The 24,412-nt window shown below is 44.0% G+C and overlaps 1 protein-coding gene across 50 annotated transcripts in view; it reads left to right on the forward strand.

Moving 5' to 3' along the window:
* MAP4K4 (mitogen-activated protein kinase kinase kinase kinase 4) overlaps positions 1–24,412 on the forward strand; it is a 173,135-nt gene that overhangs the window by 94,092 nt on the left and 54,631 nt on the right. For all 50 annotated transcript variants that reach the window (XM_057742592.1, XM_057742594.1, XM_057742593.1 and 47 more), the window contains exons 4-8: positions 15,843–15,968; positions 17,197–17,307; positions 20,269–20,359; positions 20,780–20,910; positions 23,554–23,608. In XM_057742592.1, the coding sequence (XP_057598575.1) occupies positions 15,843–15,968; positions 17,197–17,307; positions 20,269–20,359; positions 20,780–20,910; positions 23,554–23,608 (514 nt within the window). The remainder of the gene's footprint in view (positions 1–15,842; positions 15,969–17,196; positions 17,308–20,268; positions 20,360–20,779; positions 20,911–23,553; positions 23,609–24,412) is intronic.

Raw genomic sequence — 24,412 nt, forward strand, 5'->3', positions numbered from 1 at the left:
GTAGCAGCCCCAGGCTTGGGGACCAGACTCTTCTCCCAGACTCTGCGTTTGGGTGTTACCTGCCTGTGCAGCATCTCATTGGATGTCTGATCTCCTGTGAGTCCCTCATCTTCCCCCGAAGCCTGTTCCACCCACAGCCATGTCCTTTCTCCGTCAGTGGAGGCTCCTGCCTTCTGCTCAGGGCACAGAAGCCCTGGCGTCCTGTGACCACTACCTTTCTGTCATGTACTGCTCACCTTGTCTGTTAGGAAATCCTGTCAGTGCTGCCCTCAGACAGTATCCAGTTGGGGTCAGAATCGTTGTGACCGGTGGTGGCCAGTGGGAGGGCTGGGCCACGGGCCAGTCACTGTTGACTGTGGATTAGAGGTACAAGAGGGTTTGTTAAGCTATTTTTCCTGCTTCTGTATATTTGAAATTCATAAGAAGTTGACATAGTTTGTGAGTCTGTAGGAAAATCTTACCTGTGTGAATCTTGCCTCTGTGTGTGTGTGTATGTGAAGTATGACATACATGCAAACAAGTGCACAAATGACACATCCAGGACATTTCTGAGAAGTGAACTCACTCCTCTCACAAATCAGCAAGAAACAGAGCATTGCGGGCAGCCCAGGAGCTCTTCCAGTCACCACTCCTCCCCCAAGAGTATCCCCTCTCCAGACTTCTAACACGATCCATTATTCTTGCTTGTGTTTGTGGTTGATGTAAGTAGAACCGTAAGGCACTGCTGTGTCTGCTTCTTTGACTTCGCCTGACGATTTTGAGAGCCATTCATGCTGCTGCACGTAGAGAGCATTTGTTTATTCTCCCCGCTCTTAGTATTCTGTGACATCCCATTAGCTTCCAAGAGAACAGTCTCTCCCATGGGGTATCGAGCTGGCAGTGCAGCCTCGTGCCGTCCTTCACGTAGCAGACACTGAAATGAATCGCTGCAGAAACAGAAGGAAATTTACCTGATAGAGGAAGTTCTCCTTGAATGGATGAGATGCTCAGGTGCATGTTATAGGGAAGACAGACCTTCGCTTCTTAATTTCTTATGTTTTAGGCATGATTAAATATTTCTTTTCTGATTTAGTTTTATTTGCTTAACTGTAAGAGTCAAGAGAAAAGTTGGTGGTGTTGCTACCTTCTGATGACTAGAGATAAAGTGTTCTGTGGGAACTTCTCTCTGAACTCCATCTTCCTTGGCTTCCCTGCTGTGACAGGTCCTCAGCAGAGAGTTCTTACCCAGTGCCCTCAGGGAGTCTCGATGTCACAGTGCCATTGACTGTTCATCTTGTTTGAGCTACTGGTCACTTTTCTGCTGACCCTGCAATCTTGGAAAGGGTCGCTCCTCCTCCCTTCAGAGATAGAGGTTTGGGGTGAAATGCACACGGGGAGATGGACCGTAACAAACGGGATTCCAGGCCAGCCCAAGTTCTTGTCCCCTGCCCCGTCCAGTCCCCCTCTCCCTGCCCTGCGTGGTCCCTCGCAGACCTTCTCGGGATACCCTTTCAGCGCCTGCTCTCTCTCCTTTCTGATGACAAGGATGTTTTAAAACAACACACAACAAAGCCTTTGGTGTGGCATTTTGTTGTACTCTTAGGGCAGCAGTAATGGTCGTAACTGTTAGGTCGAGGGACTGTGTGGTCATGTGTCTCCTGAGGACAGGTCCCCTTCCACTGGCCCCTGGGTGACCACTTCTGCTGTGAGTGAGAGAGAGAAGGTGTTTATACCAGGAAAGATCTGGCACCCTCTTTGTTGTGGTTTCATATCAAGGAAATACCTAGTCTCCTCTCACTTTTGTTCACGTACTGGAGAGGTTGGGTGTGTGTTTTTTTGCCTGAGGCTAGAACTAAAGACGACCCCCTGGTTATTGTTTCTCCTTAAGTAGTTTAGAAAGAAGAAGAAGACAGTTTGTCTGGAAAATAACTGCAGAGATGGTTTTCCTCAGAAGGAGGAAGGAAAAGAAGACCCTTGAGAGAGGAGATTAAAATCTGGAATCTCAAGGTCAAGCAGCAGTGTCTCTGAGCCTTTGTGAGAGCAGGGGCCAGGTTGGACTTGACTATCATGTATGAGGCCATGAATGTGACTATTTTGATGCCCCAGTGCCTGTGGTCCTGACTGTTGTGGATGATACTGCTCACACAGTTCCAGCACTTGTTTTTTGTTTCCTCTCTCATTTCTCCTTACCTTCTTTTACCTAACACGGCCGTCCTTTATGCTGGTTTGAGTAAGTACGGTGACGTCTTGCTGTGTTTGTGTAAGTGCTTTATAATGATACCATGGTTCTTACTGGATGTGTGGTGGGGGGGAAGGTTTAGGGTACCTGCCATTTTTGTTTAGTTCAGAGAGAAAAGGGGCAGAAGGTGGTAACACTTGTAATTAAAGACGCTTCTTCATGGTGAAGCCTAACAGAGTGAGTGGTTATTTCTTCAAGATACGCCCCCAGCCTTACCACTGACCAGCAGTTCTAGTTATTTTCCCCTGTGTTAGTGTTTTTCCCTGGGAGAGGGTGGGGAGCAGATGCCCATTGATCCTTTCTTTGCTGGTCGGGTTGGACATAACTGGACCTGAGCGCTGGCTGGGGTGGTGGCCTGGAGCTCGTGGAGAGGGGTTGCTGGCCTCATGCAAGTATAAGGACTCTACATCTTCCTCTTAACCCTCAGTGCCTGTGGCTGTGACCCTACCCTGGTTGTGATACAGCAGAGTTCACAGCTGATGCTGCTTCAGTAAAGCTGAGGTCATCACAGGTGGAGAATGTTTTCTTAACTGCTTTGGTTGTGGGAGCTTAGACGTTTAAGATCTTCTGGGCCTTTGAGTTTTGCTGGTTAATTCTCTGTTTTTCCTCTCCTTTCCCCAAGAAAAGTTTAGTACACTTACAGTGGTGAGTTTTATGGTATATAAATTCTGGCTTTATAAAGCAGTTGGAACAAAAAGTTCAGATGACTTCTAGGGTATTGTTTTTCTTTTCCTTTATGAAATATAGGTATTCTAGGGAGAAAATATAGAGGAAAAAGAAAGATAAAAACAGCATTTCATAATTCTGTCACCTTGATTTATTTACTGTTAACATGTTAATATGTATTTTTCTAGTTTCATATAGAGATATATGTTTATATACATATACATATAAAATTATTTTTAAATGGTAAAATAGCTTTTTCTCTAGCATTAAAAGAAATGTACTCATTTAGAAAATTGGAAGATGGAAAATTGTTTTTCCTTACCCTGCGTCCCCCTCCCCTACCAGGATTAGTATAGTTGACTTTTTGGTGTGTTTCCAGGCTTTTCTGGTATTAAAGCTGTTTCTTAGTGCTGCTGATCACTTACAGAATTTCCAGCTGAACATGTGTGTTTATCTGTATGGCTGCATTTAGTTTAAAAATAAGTTTGTGTTTATTTTGGGAAGATTTCCGCTAAATAATTTAGAAAGTGAATTCTTTAGCCTTCGTCTACTCTCAAACGTATACTTCATATAACCTTTTTTTAATCACCACCTCACAGTAAACTTCTGCCTGTAAGCTTGTTAGTACAGTAGTGCACGTTTACTCTCTATATTCATCTAGTGGTTACTTCTTCTGTCCGTGTACTTTGTTTGGGCAGTGTGTCCTTTAGATTGTAAACTACTGCAGAATAGGCCAGTTTAACTGCGTAATACCATGTGATGAGAAACACTTTTTAGTTTTTGTTTTTACTAAGATCTTGAACAGCGGGCACTCACTGCCACTCTGCGTAATGGTTACTTAATATATTTTCCTTGGCAGATGCTCCTTAAATAACAAGGTATTTGCCATTATCTTCATTATGTTAACTTATCTGAATATAAGCAAAACTGAAGCTAGGGAAAGGAAGCAGCATATCACTTAAAGCCTGACTGTTTGAAACGTATGTACTATTTGAAACCTCTTTGATAGATTCTGTGTATTTCTATTGACACTTGACTTAAATCTTCCATCCGTTGCATAGTAGAGGTGGTTCAGTCCCAGGGTTTCTTATCGTATCCTCTCCAGCATCTGTTGCTTAGTTTATGTGGGAGGGAGATGCTGGCTGGCAAGCTGTCTCTAAGTGGGGCTGTGACATCATGTCTGATGGATGGACACAGCTGTGGGGTTTCCACGTGTGCTTAGCAGCTCCCGCACCAGGCACATCTGGTTGGAGAATGTAGTTATCTTCTGCAACTCTGAAAATTATTTGGTGTATAATGGAATAATGCCACGGATACTTACTTGATGTAGAAGGCACAAGCAGTTCAAGAACCCAAGATGGTTTTCCTTGCAGACTTGAAGATCTCAGTGAATTGAAAGTACCGTTGTCTTATTAAGTGTTTGCCTCTAAAATCACTTAGTCTAGTGCTGATGGAGACATTCTAATTTTCTTCATTCTAAGTTTAAGAAGTGGTCATTTTGGTAAAACAGGTAGTGGAAACAGCAGTGAAGACTGTGGCCAAACAATCAGAGTGAATTTAGTTTGATTCACATCTCAGAAGGTTTGCTATGTCTGAGATGTGTTTCGTAGCAGCTCCAGTACATTTTTAGAAGGAATGTTTAGGGAGGATTCCATAGTACCGCTGGGTTTTCCCCTTTATATGGCTATTTAATGTGTATATATTAATTTAATTATAATTATATATTAGGAATTAATACATACTGTAATTTATATACATAATTAATGTTTAATCACTTGTGGGGAAGCCTTTTCCCTGGATTGACACTTGTTTTAATAATATTTGAAAAAGTTTAACATAATATTTAAAAACACATAGGTCCCCAGAGTTTGTTACTTACTATATCTCAAAGATTTTACATCCCCCCCAGCCCCCAAGTGAATAAGGATGTCATTGTCTTCAGATAAAACTAACAGCTGAGGGGCTCTTAGCTCTGAATAGCAAGCTCCAAATTAACCCTTTATTTACTCTGGACTCTTAAGTCCAGAGGCATTTCTTTTTCTTCCCTTTAAAAGCCTTAGAGAATCTTAAATTTTAAATTCAGTCTCTCCCCGCTCCTGCATCTATGCTTAGTTAGATAAACCGATCAATCTAATGAATTCTGCAGACAGAGGCCACAGCACTCAGTTTGCCTGTTTTAGCCCAAGCCTCAGTATTCCACAGACAGACAGCTGGTGAGTATACACGCATGTAAACATCCACACACAGACGTGAGGTTGCCAGCTTGTCCTGAGCCTGGCAGGAAAAGAGGGCGTTTTCTGATTTCTACTACAGATTTGTTTTGTTTCATTGCTCACTTAGTCCAGGCTCTGAGGATGTGGACGTGGTTCTGCGTCCTGTGAGAGTTCTTGCTTCATCCTGTGCAATTCCTCTTGTCTGGGTTCTACCTGTTGTGGCTCCTCCAGCCCCTCAGCTCTCTCTGGAAGGTCTGCCTGCCTGTACCATGGCGGGTCTCCCCTCACCCAGGGGCAGCCTGATAACCCTTTCCTGGTCCATCCCTCCATCTCTGCGTCCTGCCCCTGCCTGCTGTCTGTTCAGAAGCGGCCCTCAGCCAGCCGACTGAATGCATGTGTTCTGTGGATGAGCTTACACAGGGATGTGGTTCTTGCTAAAAGGCCATCAAGAAACGTGACATAGCAACCTCTTGGCCTTCATGTTTGGGCCCTAGCAGACAGTAAATTTGGCGATCTGTACTGCTGGTTGGAGGTGGATGGCCGGGGCCGGTTCTACCAGGACGATAGCCTTCTTCGTGCTTGTGAGTTTGGGTTGGTGAGTGACCTTTCTGGGACTTCACTGGAGAAATGTAATTGTACATGGAACTGACTGGTTTGCATTTTGATGGATATGCCATTGAGGTAGTGATTTTGTTCGTGTGCTGGTGGATATGGCCCTGGTTTACTTCCCTCCCCTCCCCTCCCCTTTCGTGCCCAAGTCCAGACCCATCACCTTGAGGGGAGCAAGGGGTCTCTGTGGTCTGTCTCTTGCCCTCTGTGAGAGTTCCACTTTCAAAACACCCACTCTGAGGTGGCCAGCCTGACCCCGGGGCCACAGGGACTCTTATTGTGTATTTTGTTTCACAGACACTCAGAACACAGGATGGCGGTTGGTGGTCTGGGAGTGGTTGCGGGGGGAGGGCTGGGTGCTCTTTAGGGAGCGTCTGGGTGACCGTTGCATCTGTGATGTCCCAGGTTCCTCACCAGCAGCTCCAGCCTGCAGCTTACTCTCTGGAGTGTGTTTGTGTGTGTCTGTGTGTGTGTGTGTGTAGAAGGAGGCAAAATGGATTAAGCAACATGATCTCAAGTTTGTGAGCTCTTTTTAGACCAACATGACTTATTAGTTTTGTGACCTGTGTATGTAGTACCCTGCCCTGAACGTCTATATAAAGTGATTAATAACAAAAAGTTTGCTAGTCACTTACCTTTCCACTAACTTAAAAAAAGGAATCTACACCTTTCCTTTGCTTTAAATAACTGCTGGTTGGGGTGATGGGAGACCAACTGAGGTAAAAGAAGTGAGGTTAAGATATGATAGTGAACTTATATCTTCAAAACTTGTGAAAACGTTTTGTCTGCCTGTTGAAATTGGACAGTCTTAATCCTGTATTATTGCCTTCCACTTTTAAAATTAAAGATGTGTTTTCTGGAAGACACTTTTTATTCCTGTATGCAATAAAATTCACATCTTAAACAATAATCCTGTATATCTTTTAAAGTCACATTCAGAAGAGAAATTATTTTCTGATAAAATACAAATAGTCCTCACCGTCAGCAATACGGTGTATTGCGATCAGGACATGGTTCAGAATGAAAATGCTGGGAGTGAAGCTGTGGCGGGGTCACTTTGCTCCCTGGTAGCTGTGATGTTCCTTAAAGGCTTCAGAACACAGCTGATAACACCAGCCTCAGCAGCGAGTCATCTTCTTTCTAGTTGAATCACATACTGAAGTAGTTGGTTCTCTCCCCTCCCGTCTTTTTGGTGTCTGGATTTTTGGCATCTCTCCACATTTTCCCAAGAGGAGCACCTGCAGTTTAATCAGTGCGTCCTTGTGTCAGCAGGGGTGACGTGTAGTTAAGGACACACGCCAGTAACCGTTCTTTAGCAGTAGACCTGAGCTGACCACGCAATCAGCTTCTTACAGTGGGATGACCGTTTCACGGTCTGGCTGTTGGTCTCTTTGGGGGCTGGCGCCCCCGATTGCCCTCTTGGCCATCACAGCAGTGAGTGGATAAGCCTGGCAAGTGTCCACGTACCTGCTGCAAGAGGGCAGGTGATGCCAAGTTCACTGGTCTGAGTTCACCGGGGTCGCCACTTACAGGCCGCAGGCTTCGTGTTCGAAATTGCATGACATCAGTTTATAAAGCGAAAGATAATTACAGTTCCTGCTGTGTGCCAGGCACCATGAGGGTCTTTGCCTGTTACCTAACTTTTTCTCCCTACCCTGGGGTGTGGGAGGATGAGCGCTTCCTCCTCTTGCGTGGAGGGAAACTGAGGCTTAGAGATTTACTCTTTTAAAGGTTTTATTTCTTATTTTAAAGATCGCCTGTCTTACCAGCATCTGGCTGGGCACAGTGCACACATTTAGTCTGACAGGTGCTGTCAGGGGTACAGACATGAGCAGGTGGAGTCCCCGCCTTCCTGGGGTGGACGTCCTCACAGAGAAAGTAGATTTAAGCGGATTGTTGTGAGACTGAGTGCTGAGACAGACGACAATCTGTCTGTTCCTGGAGTGCGTGGTTTTTATGCTACTGGATGTTTTCGTTGCCTTCCTAGGTTCTTCTGGAGCTTGAGTGTTGCAGCTGGCATGGCTGTGGTGCAGCGCTGGGGGAGGCTGTTGTGGGGAGGGGGGCAGTTCTTCAGCTGGGAGGCTCAGGGACACATTTTATGAATTTCCGACAGAGTATAAAGCATCCACCAAGACTTTTCCCAAGAAGTACCAACCATACCGTGGGCTATACCTGAATGGATTGGTTTGGTTCACAGCACAACTTCCTTTGGGTTTTATTAAGAGAGGAGGTCAGTGACACGTCTACTGTAGGGCGGGGTGGGGGGTGTTCTCTAGAGTCAGACCCCCGGTCAGCGGGTCAGGTGCATGTCTGGGACTCTGAGGCATATGCTTCTATATTCCTCTCATTTTCTGTCTTCACATGATTTGGTATGTTTCTAAAAAGTAGGGGAAAGTGGGAGAGAGAGACATTATAGATTATTTTCCTAGTTGGAATTGGAAAATAAGGAGGCGAGGTTTAATTACTGAGGCCATCCTGTAGCTTTCCTCCACCCACAGTCGTGAGACGCAGTCGCTCAGATGTAAGGAGTTTCGAGAATTGCCGGGCGGCTGCACATCCGTGCAGGTCCTGCCTCCCCTGTGATGAGCACGGATGCCGGGTAATGTTGTCAGTGATGTGCTCACCTGAATTTCATCACCTAAAAGCTTTGGAAAAGGGTGTGTCAGGAGTTAGAATATCTTGCTTCTATTTTCTGTTTTCCCCCAAAGACTTATGGAACTCGGTCCTTGTCTTTGAGTCACTTCTGTGGAAGCATCTTTGAATGGCTGTCCATGTGTGGTTTCCATGAGGATCCTCCAGGCACTGCCCCAGGCTGTGAAACTGTGTCAGAGGCCACTCCATGGAATTTGAGTGGAAACTGCCATTTCAGAGCAAAGAGGGCATCCCTTTCCAGGTATGCAGATTACCCACAATGAAGAGAATTGTTTGAAAACAAAGCAAACACACCTTTAAACTGATGCTTTCCACACTCATAGCTCCTCCAGAGCTGTGCCCTTTCTTGCCACTGCTTACTAAGGCCTGGTTTTGGGGTTTTAACACATGCGCAGTGCTCTTCATGGAGTTTGCCCTTGGCTTAGGGGAAGGGCATGGATGCACGGAGGCAAGACTCTGTCAGGGGTCCTTGGGCAGGAAGGTGAAGCCGGCACAGTGGGTGATCCTAGGCTCCAGCTACCTCTCCTTTGCTCCGGGAACAACTTAAGCTTGGAAATTTCCAGTCTCGGGAAGTCATGGACCTGGATTGGTACCATCGTGGCCAACAGGAAGAAGTGACCTTGGAGGTCTGAGCTCTGGGTAACGCTGACCCAGTGGAAGGCAAGTTAACCAGTAAGGTTCCTGTTCTTCAGACTCCCATCCCCGTCCCTGTACAGCTGAGCAATGGAGTGAGCAGCTGGAGCGAGCAGCTGGAGCAGGGGCTTGGCGGTGACTTGGAACCAGCAAAGGGGATGTGAGGACCCTTGGTCCAGGGAGGCAGAGGGGGCTGGACCACGCAAGTGGCCAGAAAGAAACTCATTTTGAGTTCTTACGGAGTTAACGCCTCTGTTCTAAACTCTTAACTTTTTTTCCTACTTAGGAAAATTGTACGTGTCAGTTGTTGAAAATTAGGCAAGTTAAAGAAGAAAATATCTCTAATCCAGAGATAATCTTTGGTAACATTTCTTCTTTTTCTTTCTGTATACACATTAAAACATGCATGGAGTTATCTAAATATACTTGCACACTGGTGTTGCGAATGGCAAAATGTTGACATCAAGAATATATTCTTCTGTCATCTTCCGAGCATTTCGGATTGCTGATCTCTTTCTGGTCTCATAATACAATTACAAGTTTGATTATGTAGGGGAGGAAAAACAATCTTTCCTTCTACCCTTCTAGGTTCTTGATCATGTAATAAAAGACAGTTTAACAGGAGAAAAACAAACAGGTTTGCTAACTTGTCTGTCTTGAGTATACATGGGAGCCTTCCCAAGGAAAATGAACACTCGAAGAAGACCTCGTGTCTGTGTACCAGGTTGAACAAAGAGAGGCAATTGTGGACCAGTAACTAAACTATATGGGACAGCTGACAGAAGATAAGAGGCTTGCTTGTACAGAATTCTCTTGGCCTCAACCCCCTGGCTCTGGTGATAAGAATGGTTTTTTTTTTTTTTTCCAGTTGGTATAGGAAGGATGCCTTTCACGTGGGAGTTTTAGCCTGCTTTCAGGAAGGAAAGGGGCGGTCAGAGCACCTTTTTTGTACCTGTTGTTTTTCAAGTGTCTTTAGCTTAACATAATCCTTATGTCAAAGAAGCATATTTTGGGTGACAATCAGCTGTTTTGCTGGAGGATTTGATTTTGGTCACTCTGGGCCTTACCTGGGAGACCTCCTTTCCATTTCTGTCAGGACCTAGGTTTCAGCTCCTGCTTTAGGGGCCGCATGTACTTCAGGGTCCCTGATGGAGGAGTAAAATGGGTGGATTCTAAGATCAAATACTGATGTGAATTACTTCAAGTTAGACTATCGAAGCCACTTGTACCCCGGTTATTGTGTCCTATAAATTGGGGTTTGAAACTTTGGGAAGTTCTAATAGTTTTGTTTAGATCATGGAGAAAATAGTGATGTGTTATCTGACTTTATGGTTTGAGTTCACTCACCACGTTTGTTCGCTGTGTTGTGCTTGTTGGTGGGGGTCATCCCAGAGATATGTCTTGGCCTTCTTGGAAGCATCAGTCTCCCTAGGTTGTCTTTTGTTTTGTCTTTTGTTTTTGGAAGCTGTGCTTTTATTTTTATTTTATTTTTATTTTTTAAGCTCTTTATTGGAGTATAATTGCTTTACACTGTTGTGCCAAGTTTCTGCTGTACAACAAAGTGAATCAGCTCTTCCCGAGTTTTTCGTGAGTGAGTGATGTTGAGGAAAGTGGAGTGGGTTTTATTCGCCATCCTGCACCATTCTGTCACAGTCTGAAGTTTCCCCTGTCACCCCGCCCGTTCCAGTGAACCGTGCTGCTCCGTAGTTCTCCTCTTTACCACGCTTCTCTTAGATACCAGTCTAGTGATACAGTCTCACTGCATTACAACAGATTTCGCAGAAGACTGCGGACTCAAGTAAAGTCCTATGTGGTGATACCTCTCCACAGAGAGCAGCAGGTTAAGGGCTTCAGGGCCGTTACCCTTAGACTTTGGGATCCTATAAGTCCATTGATTCAGTAGCAAAACTAGGGAACATGTCTTCTTGTCTGAAGTGTGTTCAGAGCAGCATTTTTTCTTGAGTAAGCTGTCACGAGTGCCTGATTTCCATTGTAGCTATGTTAATTTTGTCATTTTTCTATTAGGGTTTTTGTCCTGGAACTGATGGATCTTGTGAGATGGACGTGGATTAATTTTAAAGAACATGCGATTCCTTCCTTCAACCAGATCCTTTAACCTTCCTTTACTCTAGAAAATTCCCTGCAGAGTTATGTTCACCTCTGTCTGGTTGAATTATCAGTGAATTTAAGTTGTAGAGCTTTCATATGTCTATTGGAGTCAAAAAAAAATTTTTGATTAATTTCAGTTTGGTGTGTAGTACTGAGTAATACTCAGATGTCATGAAATTTGCCAAGTCAAAATCTGTTCTCATTTCTCTACCAGTTCACAGTCTCATAGAGAAGGGTTTGGTAGTAGTTAACTGAAAGAAATAAACTTGTAAACTTTGTGTGGTTTTTTTTTTTCTTTTAAATGGATACTTTCATTCTAAGTATGTATGCATTTATACATTTTGGTGGTGAAATCTGCCAGAGATGCTTGCACATCTCATTTTATTCTTCTTCTCTCCATCTAGCAAAGATAGAGTGAATAATGAATGGCCCTTCCTTTTTTTTATTCTGCTGTTAATAAGTAGGCTTAATTCTGTAAGGAGTGGTGCTGGGGAGAACACCCCCCAGTCCTCTTGGAGCCTCCCAGTTGGCTCATCAGAAGTCCACCTCTCTCTCTTCACACAGTTACTGCCATCAGTGGAAGGAGACAATTTAGGTAACGAGTTTAAACAACATTTTAAGGAGTCATTAAAAAACCCCCACTAGTCACATGCACTGCTCTGTGCTCAGACTGTGGAGTGGACAGGGCTTGTCCTGTGACTGCCAAAGCCACAGCTGCTTTTGAAGATGACCACGATTCAGATGTCCTCCCCCAACCCATCCTGTAGCAGCCAAAGAAGGCAAAGGAGAACTCCTCCCTAGTCTTAGCCCAGCCTGAGACAAAGACCTTTTCTGCGGGAGTTGGCTCCCACGGGGAGAGTCCAGAATGCTAATTGGCATCGGCTGCCTTCGATCACCAGGGGCTGGCAGCTGCCTCATTCCTGGAGGAGACCTGGAGGGGGCCTGCCCTCCTCCCCAAATGTCCTCTCTCCTCTCTCAAATGACCCTTAATTTTTCTTTTTCCATCTGTACATGACTATGGCCTCCTAAAGAGGAGTGTGAAGGACAGAGTCGTTTGAACTTGACCAGGATACTTGGATATATCCCTTCCTCATCGAGCTTTGTTAGTTCCACTTGCTTTGCAAATCTGGGATTTGTCGTTGCTTTAAAAATTCAGTTAGCCTGCCCCAGGGCTGTTTTCTGCTGTATCTTCTCCAGCGAAATGAGGTCTCTGTTTGTGGTGGTGGTGGTGTGTATGTATTTAAATGCTGGAATGAGACCACCAAACTTGTTTTTAACTAATGACCGAAGGGAGATTTGAACTCACAAGTTGGTTCATTATTATCTTACAGACACCATATAAAACACCATATTATAAGCTTTAGTCGTGATCAGGGTTCCTGGGTGTAGTTGGCTCAAAGCTGTTGGCAGATTCTGCATTTCTGATGCTTTTCCTCCAAGGTGGGCATGGTCATAATTAGACAGTGAATGACAAGTAGTGGTACTAAATGTCTTTTTATTTTATAAACTGTGCAGTAGCCAACTATTTTAAAATCGGAGAAGCCAGAGAAGGAATGTTTCAAGGAATATATGATTCCTATCCTAAAATGATGATTTGAGAGGACAGTATGCTTTCCTCTCAATATTCGTAGTTCAGTTTCATCTGCTTCCAGGATTTGACTACTTAAGAAAATTCTGGCAGGTGGAATTGATCTGATTACTGTATTTTCGAAAAATACTTGGATATTTCAGTCATATTAGAAAAGCTGTTGCCAAACTGTATTTAAGTTGTTCTTACGTCATATTTCATTGTTTCTAACTTACAGCCCAATTTCAAAGATATTACAGTATGTGTTGATAGCGAGTCATAGTTTCATTATGTAAAGTGATGGGGTGTCTGTCTAGCAGCATCTTAGGATCAGGGAGATGTGTTGTGCCGTGATGATCAGCCAGCAGTATGGCCCATGGGTCTGCTAAGTGCTTTTCTCACCAGAAGGCAGAACTGACTGAATTCAAGGCTGTAAGGATTTTTAAATGTGCAAGACGTGTGAGGATTTTAACTCGGTGGGCTCCGCAGTCATCAGGTGCCGATGGAGGCTCTTGATTGTTCTTGTACAGAGGCTGAACGAGTTAGGTCCTGGAAGACAGAGGTTTGTGTCATTACAAGAAAAGATACGTCAAAACCAGTCACAATATGTCAAGACCCTTAATTATTGCTCAGGAAGCTTCTTGTGGGAGAACGGTGGTTAGCGTTTGCTTTCTGTCCAGAAGTGAAACCTACTGCCAGAGCATGTAGGGACCAGGGACCCTGGGATGAGTTAGCCAGTGTGGGGGGGGGGGGGGTGGAGGCGGGTAGGGAGGGTTAGAGACCGAGCAGTAAAGTCCTGCCTTCCGTCCGGGAAGGTGCATGTACTGCATGAAGGGAGCGGCTGCTGCTCTTAACGCAAAAAATTAAGGTCAGTAGTGTGTTGATCTTTCCCTGTTCTGGTTCAGTGTTGTTCCTTTTGTTTGTGTGTCGTCTTTGTACCCCAGATCCTTATAGTTGACTGATTTTGGATAAAAGGAAAAAATCAAACCTTTAGTTCACTTTCTAATCAGGGACTCTGTCCAGTGTAGGGAATGTGGGATGTTTGACTTCTCAGGGCCTTGTCCCGGGAGTAACACCACCTCCTGTCCAGCAGGAGCGAGGCTGTGGTCAGACTCGTGTGCTCATTTTTGTTAGGAACCTGTCGGTCTCGACAGGCTTCACTGGAGTGGGTGTCCTGGCTGCCCAGGAACCCAGGAGACCGTGGGCAGCGAGTCGTGAGAGAGAGCAGGGCCCTGTACCAGCAGGTGGTGGTGCCTCCACACTGTGGGGAACGTGAGCATAAGATGAAGCTGTGGGTGGATGGGCCTTCCTAGTTCCTGCTTGGGGTGCGCTTCCTTGTGCCTAATGTGAATAAAAGTTGTCACCCTTTGGTGTTTTACAGTATAAAGTTCCGTTGAAGAAAGGTCCCAGATAGAGGTGTGTGATTCTGTAATACTAGCCAGGCTAAGCACTGGTTTTATTTAGAATTAAGCTAGTTAGTTATCCTAGTTGTTCAGCCTCGCATTGTTCATTGCTGCTTTGATCATGGCCATTGAAAGGATACATACTTGGTATGATTTACATATATACGGGGTTTGAATGAGAATTATTACACAGATGAGTGTCTAGACTGTACTTGGCCATGTGACTCTTCTCCATATTTACGGGCATCATCTGCCAAAGTCACATGACAGCCATGCCTGTCATCTCTGTGCTGTGATATTCTCATACTTAGACTCTGGACTGAGCTGGAAGCCACCACCGTGAGAATCACTGGTGTCAGATGATTATATATTTTGGTGTGTATTTGGTTTATTAAGCAGTAATGACCAACTGAAAGCTCTGTTTTTAAAAAGACAATCTTTTATTTGGTCTCATTGTTAATATCTAACTAATGGTATTGCCTCTTTTATCTTAAAGAGCAGTGTTTGCAAACCAAGCTTACTTTAGGCCTGTGAGGCCTTATAAAAGGTTCTTGGAGGTGCTAGGCTGTAACAGGAGGTTTCGAGTGAGCGCCTGCACACACATGCACGCACCTACGTGGCTCGGAATCCCTGAGTCGTCCCTGGAGAGGAAGCTAAAGTGGAAGGAGTGTGTCACTGTAGAAAAGTCAGGAGGTTTCAGGGAACCAGTCATCGTTTCCTGTTGAAGGTACATGAAATAGAGGCAGTTCCGGGGTCTGGCTATAAGGCTTTTCTCAAAGATCTTCTCTATCTTCTCTCAAACACCTCTTTTCTGACCAAGGCTCATTTTCTCACTTTAATTCTGCTTGCCTCTCATGCTCGTGCTACCTGGAAACCTTCCTGCGGATGACTGTTTGCCGGTGATTGGCCGTTACCCTCTTCCCGTGTCTGTGTGTGCAGCAGGGCCAGGACGCCCCCAGTGACACAGTTTTCCCTGGGATGGGGGGGCGTGTGCGGGACAAGGTGGAGACCTCAGCATTCACAGGAGCAGCTCATTTTTATTTTCCAGACCTTTGTCACCATTTGCCTCCTTCATTCTCCCTCTGATCTCATACAGACTCTTTATTTCTTCCTCGGCTCATCTTATTTTAGTAACGCGGAGGCGGGGGGAGGAGCCCAGGCCAGGGTAACCTGCTGCCACCGCGTGGTGTTTGTTTCCAGGCTCCTGGACTGGCCTGAGTCTCGTGGGGGCGCCATCCATCCAGGACCACAGGGCCCCTGGGCTCAGCCCCCACTCCTGGCCCCGGCCCAGGGCCATGCTGCTGTGTGAGGCTCTCGGAGGTGAACCTTCTCTGCCTTAAGTGCGCCGGATGGATGTATACTCACAGATGTTCTCTAGAAAAGAAACAGCCCTTTCTAGTAATTAATTGAAATACTATCAAGAAGTTCCCCATCTCCTCCCATTTTTACAGGTGAGCAAATTGAGGCCCAGAGGAGTGGAGCGATTGCCTGGGGTCACGTGGTCAGTGGAAGAGCCAGGACCACACGTACCGTCTGCTCTTGCTGCTTCCTGTTTCATCTTTACCTTTTGTACTTGTTGTATTGCTTGCAGAGCTTGTAATCGCATTTCAAAGGATGAGTCTCCTGAAAGTTCCCAATTATTGGCACGAGGGTACAGTGACCGTGTCTCCCTTGTTGGAGGGGCTGGGAAGGTCTCATTGCCTGCATGTGGAGAAAGTAAAATCATGCATGTCACTCAAAAGCTGCACGTTTTATTTGTATTTTTTCTTAAGGATGAAGAGGAGGAAATCAAACTGGAGATAAATATGCTGAAGAAATATTCTCATCATAGAAATATTGCAACGTATTACGGTGCTTTCATTAAAAAGAGCCCCCCAGGACACGATGACCAGCTCTGGGTAGGCAAACATTTGCTGAGCATTCTGTGGGGTTTCCTCTTTGGTTGTATTAAAAGGGCATTAAGGACTTTCCAGAGTTGGGGGAGAGAAAAGCAAAGAAAATAGGGGTAATGTCTGGTATCTCCCCTGGCTTTCTCAGTGGATGGCGTCCTGAATGTTTATTTTAGTGTTGATTTCACGTTGGAGGGGAAAGAGTTAACTTTGTGTTTCGGAAATAAAATGGCACATTAAAAAAAAAAGTAACTAAATAGCAAGGAAGTTAGCAGCTTGAAAATAAAAGCAATATGATAAAAACTTTATGGAAATTAGTGTGGAATCTCAGCTAAATGCACCTTTACTATGTGGGAGTGAGAGACAAATTGCAAAAGAACAAGCTTAGTTCAGTAATTTATTAAGAACAGTGGATTCCAGGGAAGTTTGTAGAAATTATATACATTTAACCTTATCTCTTATTGAATACATTTCTGTTCAAGATGATGACACCGAGATAGTATCCGATCTGTGGTTATCACATTAGTTATGCCAAAGGTACTGGACTTAATAGAGCAGGAAGGTAAATGAATACTCTTCTAACTTTTAAAAAAGCCATTATAGAATATTTGCAAAGTTAGGAAAGTAAAAGGGAAATAGTTACCTTTATTTCCATTGCCCATATCCAAACACAGTTAAATTTTTAGAATAGTTCAACTCAATTTCTTTCTAAATACTTTAAAAATATACTGTGTTCATGTTGTTCAAACATTTAAGTATTGTAAATAGTGTCTTTTAAAAAATTATGTGCTGCTTAAAAATAGTGCTTTTCTTTTGTACTAAACCCAGTTAATATAAAATAGTTTGAGAATCACAGTGTATGGAAAATAGAAATTTTAGGCTGGCAAGTGAGAAAGCCTGTTAGGAAGTATTTGGATCAGATTTCTGATGACTGGGCATTGATTAGGAACGAACGGTCCACCTGCACCTGTGCTCAGGCGAGAAGTGGGGCTTCAGTGCCTCTGCATGGGCTGTGCTGTGCTTTGGAATACCCGGACCCCAATCTCCTGGACTGGATGTCCGTGCCGAATAGATGGGGTGCAATGAGATATGCTCTCAGGAATTTGGTGCCTCCACAGTGATCATCTGCCTAGACCTTTAGGAAAGGAGGGGGGTTAGACTGCTGGCGCCGCCCCCGCCAGACGTGTGCTGACGTCTGGTGCTCTGACCACTGGCGGGGCGTGTTGTCTCCCTCCAGCTCGTTATGGAGTTCTGCGGGGCCGGCTCCATCACAGACCTCGTGAAGAACACCAAGGGCAACACACTCAAGGAAGACTGGATAGCCTACATCTCCAGGGAGATCCTGAGGGTAAGCGGGGCATGGCGGCCCAGGTGCAGGCTTGTGTTTCTATTTCCATTTGCCCAGCCCCAGGGATTTTTCTGCATTAGTTGTGACTGTACAAGTTATTCTTTTCGTGACAACCGAGGGTTCTGTATCACCAGCTGGCTTTGATAGTTTAAGCCACATCATGGTTTTGACTCTGGCAAGTATCTAAAGAAACGACTTAATTTTTTTTTTTTTTTTTGTATTTCTCTGAATTCACCCTGCAGTTATTAAAAAGAAAATCAAAGTGGAGAGGAGGAGAAATAATCTCTAACTCTTGTGTTTATGGGAATCTTGTTCTAACCCTATAAATCAATATTAATGGTGCTAAATGCTTTCACAATCATCTTGTGGACTTTGGCATTAACTGTTAGAATCTGTTGCAGTATTTATGAGGAAAAGTTATTTACAGCCAATTGGAAAGCTGGTTTATGATCTTAGAGTGAGTTTCTGAGCGAGCTACTGTTTTAGCAGCTTCTAAATGATTCCTGTCAGTAGTAGAGCTGTGTCCTGACAGCACAGGCACAGTGTTTGAAAATTTCGTATTTGAAAACTGCGTTTGAGTCGCCAGTGGGCCTCTTCCCTTTGGCCAGCCGGCGCAGTTTTTCTCTCTACCCCTCAATTACACCCTTAAATTACTTGGTTGGATTTCATTTACCGACCACATTTTAAAAATAAAGACTATGGAGTTGAACTGGAATCTAATTCTTATGTTTCTCTAATAAAAAAGTTGTTACTTAATTTTTAATTTATAGATAAATTTACTCCACTTTTTAAGTTTCACAGGGGACTGCAGGTTTAAAAATCTGCCATCTAGAATTCATAGAGATAGTTTGAATTTCTTCTTATTTATTTATTTTTAATTTTTTGGCCATGCCTTGAGGTATGCGAATTCTTAGTTTCCCTACCAGCGATCAAACCCTTGTCCCCTTGCAGTGGAAGTGAGGAGTCTTAACCACTGGACCGCCAGGGAAGTCCCTGAATTTGTTTTTATTTAGATAGTTTACAGAGCCCTTGAAAACAGACAATTCCCTTAGGAAAACTAGTTATAGAGGGTGAGATGGGAGACCCGTCCTTTTATCATCACATTCAAATTTTGTTATAAAACTATCAGGATTCTTTTATGGTTATTGTAGGAGCCTAAATGTGGGAAACTCAGCCTCCTTCCCTACACTGCTATGAGGGAGTTCAGTGAGTGGGCAGGTGTATTTATTATCTTGATAAGAAAAACTCAGGGTGGGCAGGAGAGAGCAGGGGCTAAGAGAATTGGATGCTCGCATGAGTTCGACTCGGGTTTGAGTCCTGCCTCTGCTGCACATCCCTGGCCAAGTTACTCAACTTTCCAGACTTACTTTCTTCATTTATAAAATTTAGGTCCCAGTCCTATGAAGGAAAGTACCATTATTATGAGAAGTAAATGAGTTTTAGTGTACACGAATCATTTATGTAACATATGGGTAAGTAGCTGACTCAGTGTATTTAGCGGTTTTATCACCATTGATCTCAGATAGCATTTGAAAGAAGCCCAGGTTGAGGCTCCAGATCGACCTGAATATGGTTGCTCAATGCACATCTTTTCGAGATGCAGCAAATGTTTTCCGCCCCAATGGGCACCTGAAACAAGAGTTTCCTTCTTGTACACTTCATCTGAAATGGGAATTTTTTCTACGACAAAAGTCTAAGTGAACTAACCCCAGACAAAAGCTTCTGGAAGAGCCAGTATCACATACTCGTGTGTGTCACAGGGGTTGTAAGAGTCAGTGGTTGGGAAAGAGAGCAGGGTGGTGAGAAGCTGTGCTCATGGGGAAGGAAGGCAGATCTCTGGGGGCTGATTTCTTTAGTGACAAATGTCATTCCTCAGTGGACGGTAGAGTCAGGTGCTGCTGAATGAAGCTCTCAGCAGGTTGAGAGCCGTGGGCATGCGGGCCTCATGTGTCAGTAGAAAAGCTCTCCTGGGCTGGAGAGCTCTCTTCTGTTTCACAGGCAGACTCATAAATGATTTTAGAAGCCCCCTTATGTTAGAAAAATGAGTGTTCTGGGGCAGTTGTTATGTTTAATTCATATCCTACAAAGTAATGATAATAATAAAACCCCATAAAAAAGTTAAACGGGGCAAATCCAGTAAATCGTTACTTCTGATCTGCCCTTTTTGAATAGAGACATTTTGGAGCTAACAGGTTGCTTGTAGCTGAAGGAGGTAGGCTATAGATTTGGCTTCTCCAGCTACAGTCAGGACAAGTAAACGAGTTGTGAGAATGATGCCTTTTGGTCTTCCTGACCATATTTGGATGCAGACTGTGTTTTTGTTCTCCCACCACCTCTCATCAGAGGCACGCTCTGGGCTTCATTCCAGATACGAGGTCATCAAAAAGTGCTATATGCCCAGTAGGATTTATTTCCTTGGGAAAGAAAGATACTTGATTTGAAAATAAAGCTCTTTTGATGGCAGAATTGTTTTACACATGGGGTGGAGGTGGGGTCGTTCAGTAGTTAGCAGTCTGTCATTCTTTGGTGGGAAAACGAGGCTGGGTTCAAGGGCCAACCCTTAAAGCCCACTCTCGCCCTTTGCTTTTCCCCTGGGATGTGTGTAGTTCAGATCTACCCCCAGGGTCACCCACTGCAAGACAGGCATGCAGCGTGGGAAAGGAACCACGCTGTACATAAATAGCACAAATTACAGCAGAGACACTGCAGATGGTCATTGAAAGTGTGCCTTTGGGGAGCAGCTAGAAAGTGGTAACGCTGCCCCGCCCCCTGGCCCATTGAGATTGGGGGTGCTTCTCTCTGTGTGGTGTCATTGGCGATGTCTTGCTGAAAATGCACTGAGATTGAGTTGTATGTACACAGAAACTTTTGGCCTGTGTGAACACTTTATTATAAAGGGTGCGTTCTGGGCGATTCACTTATGGTGACAGAGAACTAAATCCAGATGTCTTTCCTGCTCAGGGGCTGGCGCATCTCCACATCCATCATGTGATTCACCGGGACATCAAGGGCCAGAATGTATTGCTGACTGAGAATGCAGAGGTGAAGCTTGGTAAGTGATGGGCATGCCATGTGATCTGATACCCTGCCTGAGTGCAGTTAGCTGGAAACGTCACCCGCGTTTTCTCCTTCTGTCATATTTAAGAAGTGAGAGCTGGGCTTATTGCTTAGCCAGGTTCCAGACGACCCGCCGCGCACCGCCCCCCCACCCCACACACACTCCTGGCTCACCCAGCTGGTGGTCTTCGCCGGGAAGCTCCAGGGGGTGGCGGGTCCAGGCCTCCCAGGAGCTCCCAGGCTGGTGGAGCATCTTGGTGGCTTGGCTCTGGAGAGGGTGCACCTTATCCCTGTGGGTGGGAGGCTGCACGTCCATGCAGTGTTTCTGTTTGGTTTACTCTGAAGACCCCTGCTTCTCACGTGCGTCACCTTGACGTCTACTGGTTTGTCGATTGTGTTCCTCTTCCTGCCACAGTGGATTTTGGTGTGAGTGCTCAGCTGGACAGGACCGTGGGGAGGAGAAACACCTTCATAGGCACGCCATACTGGATGGCTCCTGAGGTCATCGCCTGTGATGAGAACCCCGACGCCACCTATGATTACAGGGTAAGGCTCGGGCCCTGCCATTCCTGCTAGTGGGGCTCTGCCTCCAGTTCCCCTCCCTGCTGCTTCACTGAGGACTGCGTGGGCCCTGCTGCAGGGGCACATCTGCTGGGACAGTATTCCGAGGCTTTTTTTGGTCCATTCTGCATCACCTCTGTTCTGTTACTAAGTACGATGCTGCTTTCAAGGCGGGGTGGGGCGTGGGGGTGGGTGTCACTCTGTGGTTTGCAGAAGTTTTTTTGTCCTTAGTAAATTCAGTGCTTCTCCCCGTTTGCTATTCTTTTTAACTTAAAGAATATATTATAATCAGATATTTATTATTTTAAAAATACTCTCAGAATATATAGCAGTAGCTTCATCTGTGAAATTTTAAAGTATTATTAAAGCAAAACTTTGTAGCTTTGCTTTGGTCACAAATATATTTAAACTATTAGAGTGACCTCTAGGGACTTGTATCAATAATGCACTTTTTGATCCTAATGTAAAACCCATATTTGATCATCAGACTCTGGTTGAACATGTTTATAAAAACTACTTAAAAATTCTCTTGCCTTAAGTAAATGAGTCCGAGTGGTTGATGTACCTGTTAATGATACTCACAGTTGAGTTCCTATCTTAACATGTGCCAGTGTATTTAGTATTTATTACAAATGCCCAGCTAGGGAGCTCAGTGTAAGCTGTAAGCCTATGGTGGAGAAGAATATCTTTTATTTTTTTTTATATGCTGAAATATTTTCAAATAGGTTATAGACTTTATGATTTTTCACTCTTTGTTATGTCATTATGTATCTCCAAAATTGGAAAACATTTCTAAGGTATCCAAAATATAATCATACCTAAGTAAACTAAAAACAGTTCCTTAATGCAGGGTCACACCTGGTTTGTCCAAACCAGTATTCAGTACAGGACAAGACGTTGTATTTGATCGTTTGGTCATTGAGTATCTTTTAACGAAGAATATCCACCCATCCATCCCCCCACCCCGGTTTTTGCATGACACCAACTTGCTGAAGAGGCAGTGTTTCCATCCTTTAGATTTATCTTACCATTTCTGAATTTTACCTTTCTAATCTTTGTGAAGTCATTTAGCTTGTTTCCTCTAAACTGGAGAGGCTCCATTAGTATCAGGAAAAACCTTATTAGCAAGATCCCCTGAGAAGAGATGGGTGTGGTTTGTTTGCACACCACCCCAGGAAGTGTGAACACCTGCTGGTCCCACCAGGGATGCTGCCCATATTAGTTGCCTGTTAAGGTGGTGAATTGCCCTTTGTGCCTGAGGGTATAAAAAACTGTAAAAATAAGGTAGCAGTTCATGGGTCTATTCTTGTAATAAAATATATGTGCTTGAACTCCATAGCATAGTTATAGGTTATTTAGGAAAACCTTTAAACTGAGCAACTTTAAGTAATTTCTTTGTTAGGATAGTGTCTAAACAAAAGAAGGCTAATGATGAAAAACCATCTGTTATCTGCTTTTAGAAAATCTTGTTTGGATTTTAAGAAATTAGCTGATAAAACCTCATCTGTCATGCAGTGTGTATTGAGTGTCTACCACATGGTAGTAGAATTCTGGGGATACAAAGGTGAATACAACAAAAAAAATGTCTCCCCTCAGGGAACTTGTATTTGAGTAGGGGATAAAGTTAAAATTCAAATTTTAGGGACTTCCCTGGTGGTCCAGTGGTTAGGACTCCATGCTTCCACTGCAGGGGACAGAGGGTTGATCTCTGGTGGGGGAACTAAGATCCTGCAAGCTGCATGGTGCAGCCAAGAAAAAAAGTATAATTCAAATTTAAAAATTAATGTTTCAGGGGAATCAGAAGGAAAATATTGCATGCACTTAGCTTATCGCATACCCCTGACTAAGTTTGATGGGAGAATTGAGAGATTCTGTTTAGTGAGTGAGGGTGGATTTTATTAATTCTTCTGAGGACCTTTCATAAAGAGTAATGTTTAACATCTTAGTTAAGTTTGAGATATTATCATCAAGCATAAAAGTAAACGTCAGTCTAGGCTGGGAGTCTAAATCATTAAGTGGTGCAAAGAAATGAAGAAACAATGACCTGCAGAGCACGCAGTGGGCAGGTAGAGAGAAGATGTAATGGGAACCCACTCTCTTTTGATCATAGATACAAGTGGTTGTAATTAATAATCAGTTGTATCATTATATCTTTCATTCATTTGTTTTTGGAAGGTGTTCTTCCAGATGTGTTTGTGCTTTTTAAAATTTTTTTATTTTTTATTTATTTTTTAATTTTTTTAAGCTCTTTATTGGAATATAATTGCTTTACACTGTTGTGCCAGTTTTTGCTGTATTACAGAGTGAATCAGCTGTATTTATACATATATCCCCATATCCCCTCCCTCCTGCTACTCTTTCACACCCTCCCTATCCTACCCCTCTAAGTCATCACCCATCATTGAGTTGATCTCCGTGTGTTATGCAGCAGCTTCCCATTAGCTAGCTATTTTACATTTGGTAGTGTATACATGTCAATGCTAGTGTTTGTGCTTTTAATTTCCTAGCGAACTGCCTTTTGGTTCGTACCCCAAAGAATGCATGTATGTCATTTGTGTGAATGACCAGCAGTGTGAGTTTGTGGCCTCACAGCTAGGACGGCGTCCTAACATCCCGCTTTGTTTCCAGAGTGACCTGTGGTCCTGCGGCATCACAGCCATTGAGATGGCAGAAGGAGCTCCCCGTAAGTAGCCTGTGTTCCTTTTTAGCCCAGTTCTGTGTAACTTAAACTTAGTCTCAAGCATTCAGAAAGAGTGGCTTCCTGAATGAAGCTGTTCCCAATGGGGCCTTCACGTGAAGGAATCTTGAATATAGTGGAGTTTTCCACGTGAAAGGAATTCTTGGCACGCCTTAGTCCTTTTGAAGATCTCCTTGAGGTCCGAGGGCTATGTTATCTTTTATTTAAGTTGTAATCAGACATGTGACCTGAAATTATTCTGACATCAGATAATAGGCAATAATTTTTCTTTTTACAGTTTCAACTTAATATTCAGTGAAACAGGAAATTTCAGTATTACTTATGTTTTAACTTTACAAAGAGAGGCATAACTTTTTATCTGTGGAATAATTCTTTTTGGTATAACCTATACCTATGACATTTTGCTTCCTATTTGGATTAAATCACTGACAACTTAATGAAACTGATTTTAAAACAGAAACAGGGTAGAACTGCAGAGAGCAAAGGGAAAAACAGCATTTTCTGCTAGTCCCCCTTAAAAAAAAGGTGTACACAGAGAATGTATAACTGTCTGGTACATAGTTGCTGCTGAATAAATATTTGTTGAATGAATGATAAAAGACTGCCCACAGCTAAGGATTAGTTTGTACTGCAGAAGTGGCTGTCTGTCTTGGTCACCACGTGCCACCTTGTGTCCTCTGAGGAACAGAGATGGGGAAGGACTGCCTGGCCCTTTGTCTTGGTTTTCTTTCATAGTGGGAACAGTACCCTCATTTTCTTTGCCCCCATTTCCCAGCTGCCTTGTAAGAT

The sequence above is a fragment of the Hippopotamus amphibius genome, chromosome 7 (assembly GCF_030028045.1).
Source record: "Hippopotamus amphibius kiboko isolate mHipAmp2 chromosome 7, mHipAmp2.hap2, whole genome shotgun sequence".
Lineage (NCBI taxonomy): Eukaryota > Metazoa > Chordata > Mammalia > Artiodactyla > Hippopotamidae > Hippopotamus > Hippopotamus amphibius.